A 12,398-nucleotide genomic window follows, 5' to 3' on the forward strand; every position below is an offset into this window, starting at 1 on the left:
GCTCCAGAAAACTGCAAATATCGAGACTAATTTAAACAGCGCAATAAACGTGAAAACAGCCACGAATGAACGTGTCCGTAGTTGGCAATAGTTATAATGGCAAGTGCTGACTAGCATCGTTATAATTATTAATATTACGATAAGTGTCGCAGCCATCTGAGCTGTGGAGCTGCAGGAGGAGCTCTGTGCGCTGCGACATCAAACTCAGGGGCGTAACGCAGAATCTGGAGGCTGGGGAGGGGCTTTATTCCTTCTTAGAGTTTTCCAGACAACAGTGGACCACACAAATTACTCATGTTTTTTATTTTTGTACAATCTCCTCTTCAGTTCAACCTTATCAGTGGAGACACATTGTTGATGTTACCATTATAAAATAGCTTACAATTAAGTATTAACAAAGCTCAATGTGATTTTCACTGGAGGCAGAGCGTTGTTGTTAGCAGCTGCTGAAAGTAACTAAAAAGTTACTTAATCCTGCAGTTAGTTACTACTTGACTTGGAAAGTAACTTTTCAAGGAGTAATCAGTAGTCCGATTAAAGTTACTTTTTCAAAGTAACTATGCCATCACTGGTTTTGGCCAGAGCGGGGTTGAAGGTGGAGTTTTTAGAACTCCACCCCCCTCCCTCTTCGCAGGCATTAAGCTCCTTGAAGGGGGGCTCACCCTTTCATACTTTGAAAACCCCTGATTTAGAGAATTCTTCTTTTCTCTCCCCTTCACAGAACCTTTTATACCAATATGGTTCCTACTTCAGGATCTCAGACTGCTGTCTATGGGGAAATTTTATTGCCATAAGTCGAGAGCACGTATTTTCTGTTTGAAAGCAGAACTTTATGTCTTTGTTCTCAAAACTTGTAATGCTTGTACTCAAAATTTCTGCTCTTTTTCAAATATTCTCTGTGTTCTTTTCTCATTTTGCCAAAATGCACCACAGAGTGACACAGGAAACCATTCCTGCCTGTAGACATTAGACTTTACAATGTCCAGGTTCGAGTAACTTAAATGTAACTTTCTCTGCACTCTTTTATAGATTATTTATAGATTTATATATTTACATGTGCATGCTTATTTATTAATTTACTTATTTATTTATTTATTTATTTATGGATTTGTGCTATTAATATTTAAGACCTTGGATGTACTAGCTTGCCAACTAATAAGCGATTACTTTTTGTATACTTCTTACCATCTTACTTTTCTCCATAACAATATGACTAAGTAAATATCCCGCCCAGCATATGGTCACAAATTTGGAGGCCAGAATCAGGTGAACAACAATCAAGCTTTGCAGCCAGACGTTTTGAAAACAAACCGCCAGCAGAAAAAAAGTTCTGCCTACCTATTTAGTTTTGCACACTCGGAAAAGCTCCATTTTTGGTCACCATGATCTGGGTTCTTCCTTGAGGAGGGGTCCTGGTCTCAGGATCCCAAAAACCGAGTTGTTGGAGTTCATTCATTTCTGTCTCTGTGCTCCACCAGGTCTGTTTACCAGTTTCAGGACCCGACCAGAAGCCCTCAGTGTAAATTACCTTGATAAATAATGAGATTTGATTATATATAAAAACAGACTTTAATGGCAAAAAAAAAAAAAGAAAAAAAATCAAATGTCATACAAATGGATCAGAACCAGAGTTATATTCACCGTCCAGCATCAGGCGTCACTTAGTTCACCTTATGAATGGAACCAAGTGAGGCGAGTTTAGCTTTTTATTCTTCTCTGCAATCTGTACCCTACAGGGTTGTCTAATCACTTTCAGTCTGTTTACATATGACTGGTGGCAGTCACACACAAACATGGTTATGTAAGCTGCAGCGTGTGTGTGTGTAAGCAGATAAAAGAGGCTAAAAGACAGAATCCATAACACATTGATACAGAAGGATAAATAATCCACAGTTTATCAGCAACTTTAAGTTTTACTTTAAGTTTACCACAGAGCAGAAAGCTGACGTTGTTTCTCTCTGTATCAGTAGGCGGCGCAGAAAAGCAGGTGCTACCATATGGGTTCTACTACAATGGATAGTAGCCACTCAGGCACACCCACTAGAAGAAAACAGACACACCCAGTATAACACTCATTCTGCTGGCTGAGACGGTTGCCAGTGGACTACAGAAAAGAATTCACAAGTTAGTGCTAGTGGAGATTAGATCTGAGCAGAAAGAAGTCCTGAGTGTGAGGAGAAAGGTTTGAGAGAACACAGATAGAAGTTTTGAGTACAAGCATTACAAGTTTTAAGAACAAAGATATGAAATCCTGCTATCAGACTGAAAATGTTTCCTCTCCACCTGTGGCAGGAAAAATCCCCCAAACTATTCCAGTTGTAGACAATCCTGAACGTATATATGGGCCTCTCTAAAATCTTTTGAGTTTGTTTCCACTTTTGTTTCGTTTTGTCCTGAAAGAATTCCTCTTCTAGTTCAACTCAAAGAGAAACTAGATGAGAATGGGAACTTTCCAATGCTCAGCCATCCTGCTTCTATTAGCTGTGTGTGGATTTCCCACAGCAAACAAGTTAAACATAAATTAATTCTGACCACAGCATGAAACTACTGTTACATGGCTGCATATCTGAGCGGAGCATCAACATTGCTACTTTGGGCGTGGAAGGCCCTTTTGTGTTGTGTTGGCAGCACACGGTCGGTTCCTCTGGTTCAGGAAGCCGATCTGCCAGGAAGCTGTTTAATGGAAGGAACCCTGTTGTCCTCTTTTATCCAACTGGACTTTTGTTTTGTAATATTTTTTATTAAGAATGTTGTTCATGTAGAGAGACTACTAGAGATTAAGTTAGTTCATGTGCACAGCTGATCACATTTCTTGGTAACACAACATAAATGTTACTATAACCAGGTGCATCACTCATTTTTACTTCACTCTAACAAAGTCTTTTCCTCTTCTGTCCCGCCTGTTTTCATGCTCTCTAAAAGTTTGTTGTCTGGGGCGTGCTGTGGTGGCGTAGCGGATAGCGCAACCCACATTTGGAGGCCTTGAGTCCTCAACGCGGCCGTCGCGGGTTTGATTCCCGGACCCGACCGACATTTGCCGCATGTCTTCCTCCCCTCTCCTTCCCCCTTTCCTGTCAGCCTGCTGTCATATAAGGAACACTAGAGCCACAAAAAGACCCCCTGGAGGGAACCCCCCCCCCCCCCAAATTTGTTGTCTGTTTCAATATATGAACAACTTTCTCTATCACATCATCCTGTGGTTCTTCACTATTAGATGATGTATGGTTGTGTTTCCAGTGTAGATCCCTCATCAATGAAAACATGTTTCAGTGGACAGAGACTTCCTCTGACTTTTTTAGAACCCCAAACTCTGAACCCCCAAATCATTCAGCTTTTAATTTAGACAAGTCTTTTTATGTTTCTTACATTGCATTATCATCTCAGCATAAGATGACATTTGAACAGATGCTCCATATTACTTCAATGCTGTTATCTACTGGTTTGAATCTGCATGCTACTGAAACCTCCTCCTTCACCTCAACATTGATCTCTGCAGGTGGAAATAAAGCCTGTCATCAGTTTTTAGGAGCCTTTCTTTATGCCTTTATGCAAATGTCTTGCCGTACTGCTTGGAGTGATTGTTCTGTGTCGCTCTCAATTATGTCTCATCACTGTGCAACAACACAAAGCTAATGGACTGATAAGAGTAGATGTCCTATAGAGCAACATGCTTTTATATATACCCAGAACTTGGACAAAGGTCTGGACAGAAGACAGACTGGAGGCAGCTGAGAATGGGAGGAAAAGGCGAGCTGGATCACAGTAGGAGAAAAAGAGGTAGAGATTGGGAAGGATGGGGGAGGAGAGGGTGGCGGGTAGGATGGGTTGAGTTGCTAGGGTATGTCAGACTGTTGCTGAGAGCCAGGCCTGCTATTGGAAGCCACTTGCTTAGCAGGAGAGAAGCAGAAAAGAGAGAGAAGTAGCTAATGAGTATTGTGGCCTGGTTGCTGAGACAGCACCGGGTTTATTTATAGAGTGATGGCTAGTCAGTCCTTAGATACCAACAACGAATGAGCTGTCAGAGAAGGAGGTGCCTTTAACCAATGGCAGCGTAGGAAGAGGCATGCCAGATTGAGGAAGTTCTGTGAATGTGCCTCAGTCTCTTAAAGAGACAGTCCAGATTTCTCAGTACTAGGCAGATATTCTCCCTCTCTCTCTTTCTCACTCGCTCCAGCGGAGTCATATCTGCAAACAGAGGCCAGAGTACCATAGCTGTCACAAAACAGGATGACGTTCTGTGATATTGTACAGCTGAACACAGTGAAACACTTTGGATTCCTGTCTTAGTGTGACTCTGAGACTAGTTTTTATGTGGAGGAACAGATTCCTATGTAGCCACATCACCAGAAGGGGGCAATATGTGGAAGGAGGACAGCCTTCTGAATAAAACACAGTTAACACTAAACTGGTTGTAGTAAATGTTTCTGTCTTCCTGTCATCCATCCTTGCTTTTAGTTCCCATGATGTTTGAGGTGTAAGAGGAAGGAAAGGAGGAGTAAAGATACATGCTCACCTTGTGAAGCAACAACTAGTTAGTCAGTCATAATAACCCAGTGCCTGATCAAAAAGGCTGCGCTTGTCGTTCCCAGGTATGAAACCTCGTGTTACAGTTGAAGAGAGCAGTGCTGGTGGACAGGTCACCTAGCAGTGGTTCACACCTGCTGGAGCTGGCAGGACAGCAGACCACCAGCCTCACACCCCTTGCCCAGACCATCTCTTAGCATCTTCAACTAAAGTTGCCTTAGCTCTTTTCACAGATGTCAAGCTTTCATCTTGCCAGGGTTTAGCACCACCAATAGTTCTTGCCTGGAAACCCGTCTGGAGAGCAGGCTGCTGGCTCCTCTAGGTGTCGCTGTAATCTCTCTCTCTGCTGTCTTTGGTCTGGTTCTGAGAACTTTCTTCCCTTTCTCTGGGAAATTTCTTTTCTTCTGTCTCAGTTTTCTTAACTTGCTTCATTCTATCCCGCTCATTACTTTGACTTTGTCACTTTCACTGAGGTCAGTGAAATATTGAGATATTTAGTGTAGATCTGAAACTAAAACTAGAGTATCACAAAAATGTAAATGTCATTTTTTAGGACAGCATGTCAGCTGTTTTGGTAAAATACATCATGTGCTTATATGTTCATCCTACAGGTTTCCTTCGTTGGGTTTTGTCATTAGAAACTGTTTCCCTATCATTTCCTCTGCTGAGTGAGTCTATCATTCTTTCCTTTAAACACCTACATACTTTGAATCTATTTTACACATTTCTGCAGACAGTTTGAGGAGACCACTCTTCACATGATATTACATAGGTTTTATTTTGGGGATCCATTCTTCAGCTGCTCCCTGCTCATTGTAAATCTTGCTGTCAGTAGGTAAGCTGTAACGCGAGCTGAGCAGCAGGCCCACATGTCTAGTTCTGTCTATTTTCTCTGCTCACACATGCAGTAGGTGTGCAGCCACAGTCTTTCACCTAAAAATTAAGTTTTGCTCACTCTTCACTTGTGCTTCAGGCACAATCATCTCAAGACCTGCTTGTTACACTTTACGTCTGCAATTTTTTTTTTCTGGCAACCTCTCACTGTGTGTGTGTGTGTGTGTGTGTGTGTGTGTGTGTGTGTGTGTGTGTGTGTGTGTGCGTGTGTGTGTGTGTGTGTGCGTGCGTGTGTGTGTGTGTGTGCGTGTAGTTACAGAGATAGAAATAGCCTTTGTTATCTCGCAAAAGGAAAAATCAGCTGTAACAGCAGCAGATATCAAGTTTTATACAAAAGTTCTTACAGTATTAAAAACAATTTATGGAAAAACAAGATTAACAATAATTATATTCTCTACAAGACTATAACAGAAAATACTATGCTGTTATTAGAAGTAGGTACATCAGAATCACAATCCAAGGGATGTGCAACTGAGTTGGATCACTTTTCCAAAAATGTACATGGTATTAAGCATTATGAAAGCATTATAGACTATTTGCAGTACAGTATAGCAATGCAGAAAAACCATTGCACAATATAATAGTTGTTCCAGATGCTTTTATTTAACTTTCATCTATTCTGCTTTTGTAAAAGTAAAGTTATTGCTATCTGTTTCCTATTGCTTTAGTCTGAATGAGAAGCTGCTGTTTTTGATCATCTGAGCCCAAGTTAGGTCGAGTTTCCAGCAAGCAATAATCACACTGCAGAGCATGTGAGGCAGATATGTAGACATCTGTGTAAATGATATGATAGGAAGTCATGTCATGACTAAAACTGGATCAGTATCTAAGGAAAAGCATTACTGTTGATGGGTCCTAGTTTGGCCGTTGAAATAATTAATTCACTAAGAAAATGAAGATTTCTACAATATTAATAATAATAATTATTTGTTCATTTTTTCAATTCTTCATTTTTGAAGCATTGAGATGAATACAAATGGTTGATTTCCCCTCAAGATCTCAGTTTCAGTCTGTGATCAATTACAAAATTTCTTCTCTTTACCAAATGTGCATTTCTAACAAAACCAGAACACAGAGAGGGAACAACGGGTTTGAAAAGATACTACTTGTTTGTACATAACCATAAGGAAATGATATAGCAAATAGACACTTATTGAAAGATGATCCATCTCATTTTACTAATTATCAATACAATATTCTTACATGTTGTGTTTGGTTAACACATGTAAACCAAACACATGGTTAACCTGTGTTAGCCATGTTCACTAGGATAGTGAACTGGTTCAGCTGAAGACGGATTGAGAACGTTAATCTTTCCATCCGATAGATTTTATTAACTCTAGTGGAGGAGCCAGCGTCTGGCCACAGTTGGGTTTTTTTACAAGCTGTAATTAATATCTGATACAGATATTTTGCATTGTCAGGTAGAAATTCTTTTACCCAGAATAAAGGTGGTGAATTATTGGTGAAGGTATTCTTATATTAAAGATATTTTCGATATTTCTGTGTACTTCTGCCCAGTATAGTCTAATAGCTGTACAGTCCTACAATATAAGGTTGGGTTCTGTTTCCTCGTTGTCTTAATACAACTTAATAAGCAGATTAAAAATGTTGTTAAAATCAGTATAATATTACTAATACTGTGTACACTTGTGTGTTGAATAGCAGATGTTCAACACCACATTCAGTAAAACAGTCTGAAAATTTGACATTGGCCATAGAATGAGTGTGTCAGTCATTTTTAGTGGGACCTGAAGTTACCTGAAACAGAATTTAGGTTCAGCTTTCAAAGGGGGAAAGTGACACTGAATCATCAGGTGACCTTCAGTGGTTCATATTGTGGAAAGAGTTTTTCTTTGGGCTTCCTGGTACAGATTTAGGTGCCTAATGTCAACATTCAGAAACACACTAACTGGTCACTGTAAAAGAAATCCACAGTGGGTTCCTCATTAAGTTACTTGTGTCCTGGTCTGGACATGTTGGGGGGGAAATGAGTTGAACTTTAGAGGTGCTGTGACTGACATTTATGTTCTTGGAAAAGATCTTATTGTTCAATCAAAATGATGTAATACCTGTTCTGCACCACTATGGGATGATAATGTTGAGATGTTGAGATGATTAACATCTCAATTCAAAAGAACAATAGGTGCATTGTTCCACAGCAGCTCCAGGTTTATCCTTTCCTCTCTGGTGAGTTAGCTTTGGAGTTTCAGTGCAGCGTGAAACATCAGGTGGACCCTAGAACGCAGCTCAGGTCATTGGCTCAGAAAGCAGAATCAATGTTTCAATCAGTCTCCAGATATCCAGACAAAGCAGAGACTGGTTGTTGTTTTAAACATGTAACCTTTTGGAAAGTTCATTTAAAACCTAGATTTTATATTTAATAGTTTATCAAATGTTCTCAGCGATGTAGACAGGAATCTGAATTCACTGTATCATATCAACATATGTGTGTTTTAATGACCTGGTTCCATTAACATCCAGCGCAGGATTACTACTAAATGATGGAGTGTTATAAACTCTTACTGAAGTATGAAGGAGAGATGACCACCAGGGAATAAAACACAAAAGAAGACAGCTGTTCTTCTAACAGGGTGTTGCTATCTGTGCTGTTGAACTCACCGAAAACTTTGAGTTGATTTGAAAGAAATCATCTTCACAAACAAACAATATGGAAGAAGGGAAAAGTAAAAATTAAGCTGCAAAGTTTCTACACAGGCAATAACTGGCATTGTTACTAAATTTTCAAATGGAAGCTCTGAGAATTTTGAATAAATAAAACCACAGTTTCTCTAGTTAGAAAGGAGGGAGGTCAGCCATGATGCATGATCATCTCTCTAAAAGCTGCCGTAGCAGCCAGGCAGTCTAACTGTGGCCCAGTCGTATACCTGTGAGACTGTTTCTGTTATCGCTCAGGCATCATGAAGAACGCCACATCATGATCACAAGTCCTCCCACGAACATAAATCAAGAACACTTGATCAGAAAAGGTTTTAGTTTTACCACATAGGTTTCAAATTTTGAGGCTGACTTGGACAAAGTTATCTGTCCTAGCTTCTGTCACACTAGCTTTGACTAGTGCGACAGTCAAAAGTGTCGCATCCCACACAACCTCACACAACTCCATATTGTTGTGTGGGGTTTCACAACAATATAGGCTTCTTTACCCAAGTTATGTTATGCTCTGTATTTGAGATTTTTCAGCTTAGGTTAAACTTGCTCATAAACGGAGATGTCAGGGCAGCATATACATAACTACAATGACGATTCTGATTCAGTTACCTCCTGCTTTTAAAGACTCTGACTTCTTCACTGTCATTCTCCACTTCAGCATCATTGCCTCGAAGCATATAGGTGAAGTCTGTCCAAATGTCTTTTTAAATATTATTGGTATGAAGAGCATGAAAAAAGTGAAGCTTGAAATATATTATCCTACCCAGTGTTGCATCAAATGAATCTTTTGCAAATGCAATGTGGCATAAAGTTATGAGTTCCAGCTACTGGTTTGTAGTGTCATCACTGGAGCACCCCAGTTTCCCACCAGGCTTTGATCAGACAGGTAAATGTGAAAATTAGAAAAGTCTTCTGTACTTTTGTTAATAAATACTCCTTTGGCATGTGCAGGGATTTTCAGGATCAACACATTCCAGGTATTAACATTTTGGGCTTTTTTTATGATTCTGATCTTAAATGTTAACTGTCAACAAAGAGTTGATTATTTTCTAAATACTGGCTGGGAATTCTTGATGTGCATTTTTTCCCAGTGTTTCTGAGCATGAGCGTTGACATGAACTTGGGATTTAAAAAATTAACAGTTAGCAAGTTTGAGTGAAATAGTCACAGAGAAGGTGGGTGGGGCAACATGGCCTGCCGTGGGCTCTTTATGTTTTCAGCATGTTTCTACATTTAAACCTTTGCACATGCACCACACGCATGGTGCTTCTTCATGCCGTTCAATGGTCTGCTGGGTTGCAAAAATAAAGTATTAGCAGAGTTATGTCAAAGTCAGTAAATCTGCTTTCTGCTTCTCACTGAATATGGATGGTGTAGACCAACACTCCACGGCTATGTGTTGGCATAGCCAATGTGTGGTGTGAGTGTCAACATGCGGTGTGGGACAACATGGTGTAGATCAACAGGTTGTAGGTCAACATGGGCATGGTGTGGGCCAAAGTGGACATGATGTGTGCTGACACAGGCACGGTGTAGGCCGTCATGGTGTGGGCCAACAGAGCCAGGGTGTGACAGATGTTCAGTGTATGGTCTGCTGGGTCGCAAAAATAAAGTATTAGCAGAGTTAAGTCAAAGACAGGAGGTGGAGAAAAAGAATTGAGGGTTTCTCTCCTTCTCTCCACAGGTGCAAGCAGCTCAGGATGTCCGCCCACCTCCTCCTCCTCCTCCTCCACCTCCTCCTCCTCCTCCTCCACTGCCCAGGGCTTCTCCCTCGCTGAGCCAGCCATGACCAGCCAGCACACACACACACACCCCTCCTTCAGCTCCATCCACTCCATGGCCGAGCAGCAGCAGGTAACACACACACGTACCATTGCTAATATTAGCGTTCCTTATTTAAGATGAAGCTGTATAGAGAAGTTGACAGTAGCCAAAATAAATGGAAGTAAATCTTAGCAGGTGTAGGTTGCAGCCAGGTCATTTGAGGACTGAGGGAAGGTGTGTGGTGGCGTGGGGTGTTTGGATGGACACCTGGACAAACAGGAAGTCCTGGGAGGTTGCCCATGTCGTCCATAAGAAACCGCCACTGCACCTATAACAAATTGGTGAAGTCTGAAAAGGAGGCTATAAAGAATAGGCAAGGTAAGCAAGTAGGTTTTCAGTCATTATTTGAAGGTAGCTAGAGAGTCTCAGTTGCAGATGTTTTGGAAGAAAGTTCCAGAGAGGTGGGGTGGCAGCAGAAAAGTCTTGATCCCCCAGGATACGGTGTTTGGTTGTGATGGGATTCAGGAGGATAGAGTCAGAGGAATGAAGAAGGCCAGTAGGAGACTTTGAAGGAGGTCATTGAGATATAAGGTGTTGAACAGTATGTTGTATTGTATCTGGTGTTGAATGGGGAGCCAGTGCAGATTTTTAAAAACAGGGGTGATGTGGTCCATGAAGAAAATGTGGACAAGTAGATGGAAGTTTTGGATATACTGTATGTTTTGCAGATGCATGGAGTGAAGTTCATGAAGGATGGTTTTGTAGTAGTCAAGTCTTGAAGTAATGAAGGAGTGGATAAGAATTTGAGTGATGCAGTGAGAGAGAGATGGGTGGAGATTAGCAATGTTGCATAGGTGGAAGAAGGATATCCTGGTGATGGTATTGATGTGGGCTTGGAAGGGGATGGAAGAGTCAAGAATGATACCAAGTTTTCGAACTCGGGGGAAGGAGTGACTATGTGGCCGTTGATGGAAAAGGTGATGTTGTGAGCAGAGAATCGGTGGAATTTGGGACCATTAGTGAGTAGTTCAGTTTTGTTGTTATCGAGCTTTAGAAAGTTCTTTAGAAAGTTAGTATGCATTCAGAATTTTATATTAGTAAGCCAGCTGGTGATGGTGAAAAGGTAGAAAATCTGCAGGTGGGTAATGAATTAGGATCTGATGGAGACTGAGACAAGAAAGAGGAGGCAAGCTGGATGCCAATTACTTTGATGTTTGAGTGGAAGAAGGTTTGGAAATTCTTGCATTTATGTGACGCAAAGGTAGATTTGATGTTGTCATGAGGTTTAGTCAGTTTGTTAAATGTGGAGAATAGAGTGTGAGAGTTTGAGGAGTTAGAATGGATTATGTCAGAGTAGAACTAGCTGCCTTGTATATTGTGATGTGTTCCTTGCAGCTTTGATAGGGGACAGTGAGCTTGATTGTCTTTCCTTAAGAGTGTGCAGTTCTTGGGTGTACCAGGGGGCTGACTGGGTGAAGGATACTGTTATAGTCTTGGAAGGTGCAAGCTGATTGAGGCAGGTGGAGAAAGTTGTAGTAGTTATATGTTACATGTTCTGGTGGACCCTGGATGCTGATGCATGGACCCTGGACTCTGGAACCTGGCCCTCTTTCGTCTACAGTCTAGGGGTTGAACGACTACATATTTTTTAAGGTCGACTACATCATGATAATAGTCGAGTCGATGTCGACTAGTCACGGTGACGTCATAGTGACGTAAGCGCAAAAACCCTTCACAACTACTTGGAGGCTTTATTAGCTATTTTCACGGCAAATATTAACCCCCCCACCCCCCCACACACAAACACACACACACACACACACACAATCCCCTTCTCCTGCTTTTACTAAGTCTATTATGGAGAATTAAAAGAGCAATAAACAGATCATTCTTCGTGAGCAGCGGGGAAAAGTTTGTTGCACAAAGTCGGGTCTGACTTTTTTTTCTAAACACCGGCTGATGCTGATGATCTCTGGATAGTTACTATAGGAGTCAAATTATCACACTGACTACATGGTGCTTTTGGAACATCACAAGCCAAACTTGTTATGAACGGATCCCGTTTGGTTACAGCTGAATTCAACGAAACCACCTGCTTCTCCTCCGCCCGATGCGCGGCAGGAAGCTCTGCTGACTCAGCAGATTGAACGATTTAAGATATTTTCTAGTCAACGTCAACATGATAAAAGTTGAGTCGATGTCGAGTTGACTAGTCGTTGTGACATCTTAGCAACGCAAGACGCAAACTTGGAGTAACGTACAGGCTTTATTACCCGTTTTCACAAAAAATACGGCATTTACACAGAACAGCAACAAGTGAAACAACAAAACATCGGGATAGTTTATGATAAATAATAAGTTGTTGGGAAACCAACATTCAAAAGGAAACGCACATCTTTTAGATGACATTACCACAGATCTTTATTTAATCAGCAACATAACATCATAATGTATTAGTTAGATTGTCGTGACAAAGACACTCGCGAGCCGGCTAAGTGACATCCTTAGTGGGAAGGGGGCGAGTTTTAGACGGCTGTTTTGTA

The 12,398-nt window shown here is 41.1% G+C and overlaps 1 protein-coding gene across 6 annotated transcripts in view; it reads left to right on the plus strand.

Annotated features, from left to right (window-relative positions):
• Positions 1–12,398, plus strand: part of dyrk1b (dual-specificity tyrosine-(Y)-phosphorylation regulated kinase 1B) — a 72,845-nt gene that overhangs the window by 45,096 nt on the left and 15,351 nt on the right. For all 6 annotated transcript variants that reach the window (XM_044116225.1, XM_044116230.1, XM_044116227.1 and 3 more), the window contains one exon: positions 9,776–9,945. In XM_044116225.1, the coding sequence (XP_043972160.1) occupies positions 9,776–9,945 (170 nt within the window). The remainder of the gene's footprint in view (positions 1–9,775; positions 9,946–12,398) is intronic.

This window comes from Gambusia affinis, linkage group LG05 (assembly GCF_019740435.1).
Source record: "Gambusia affinis linkage group LG05, SWU_Gaff_1.0, whole genome shotgun sequence".
NCBI classification, from domain to species: domain Eukaryota; kingdom Metazoa; phylum Chordata; class Actinopteri; order Cyprinodontiformes; family Poeciliidae; genus Gambusia; species Gambusia affinis.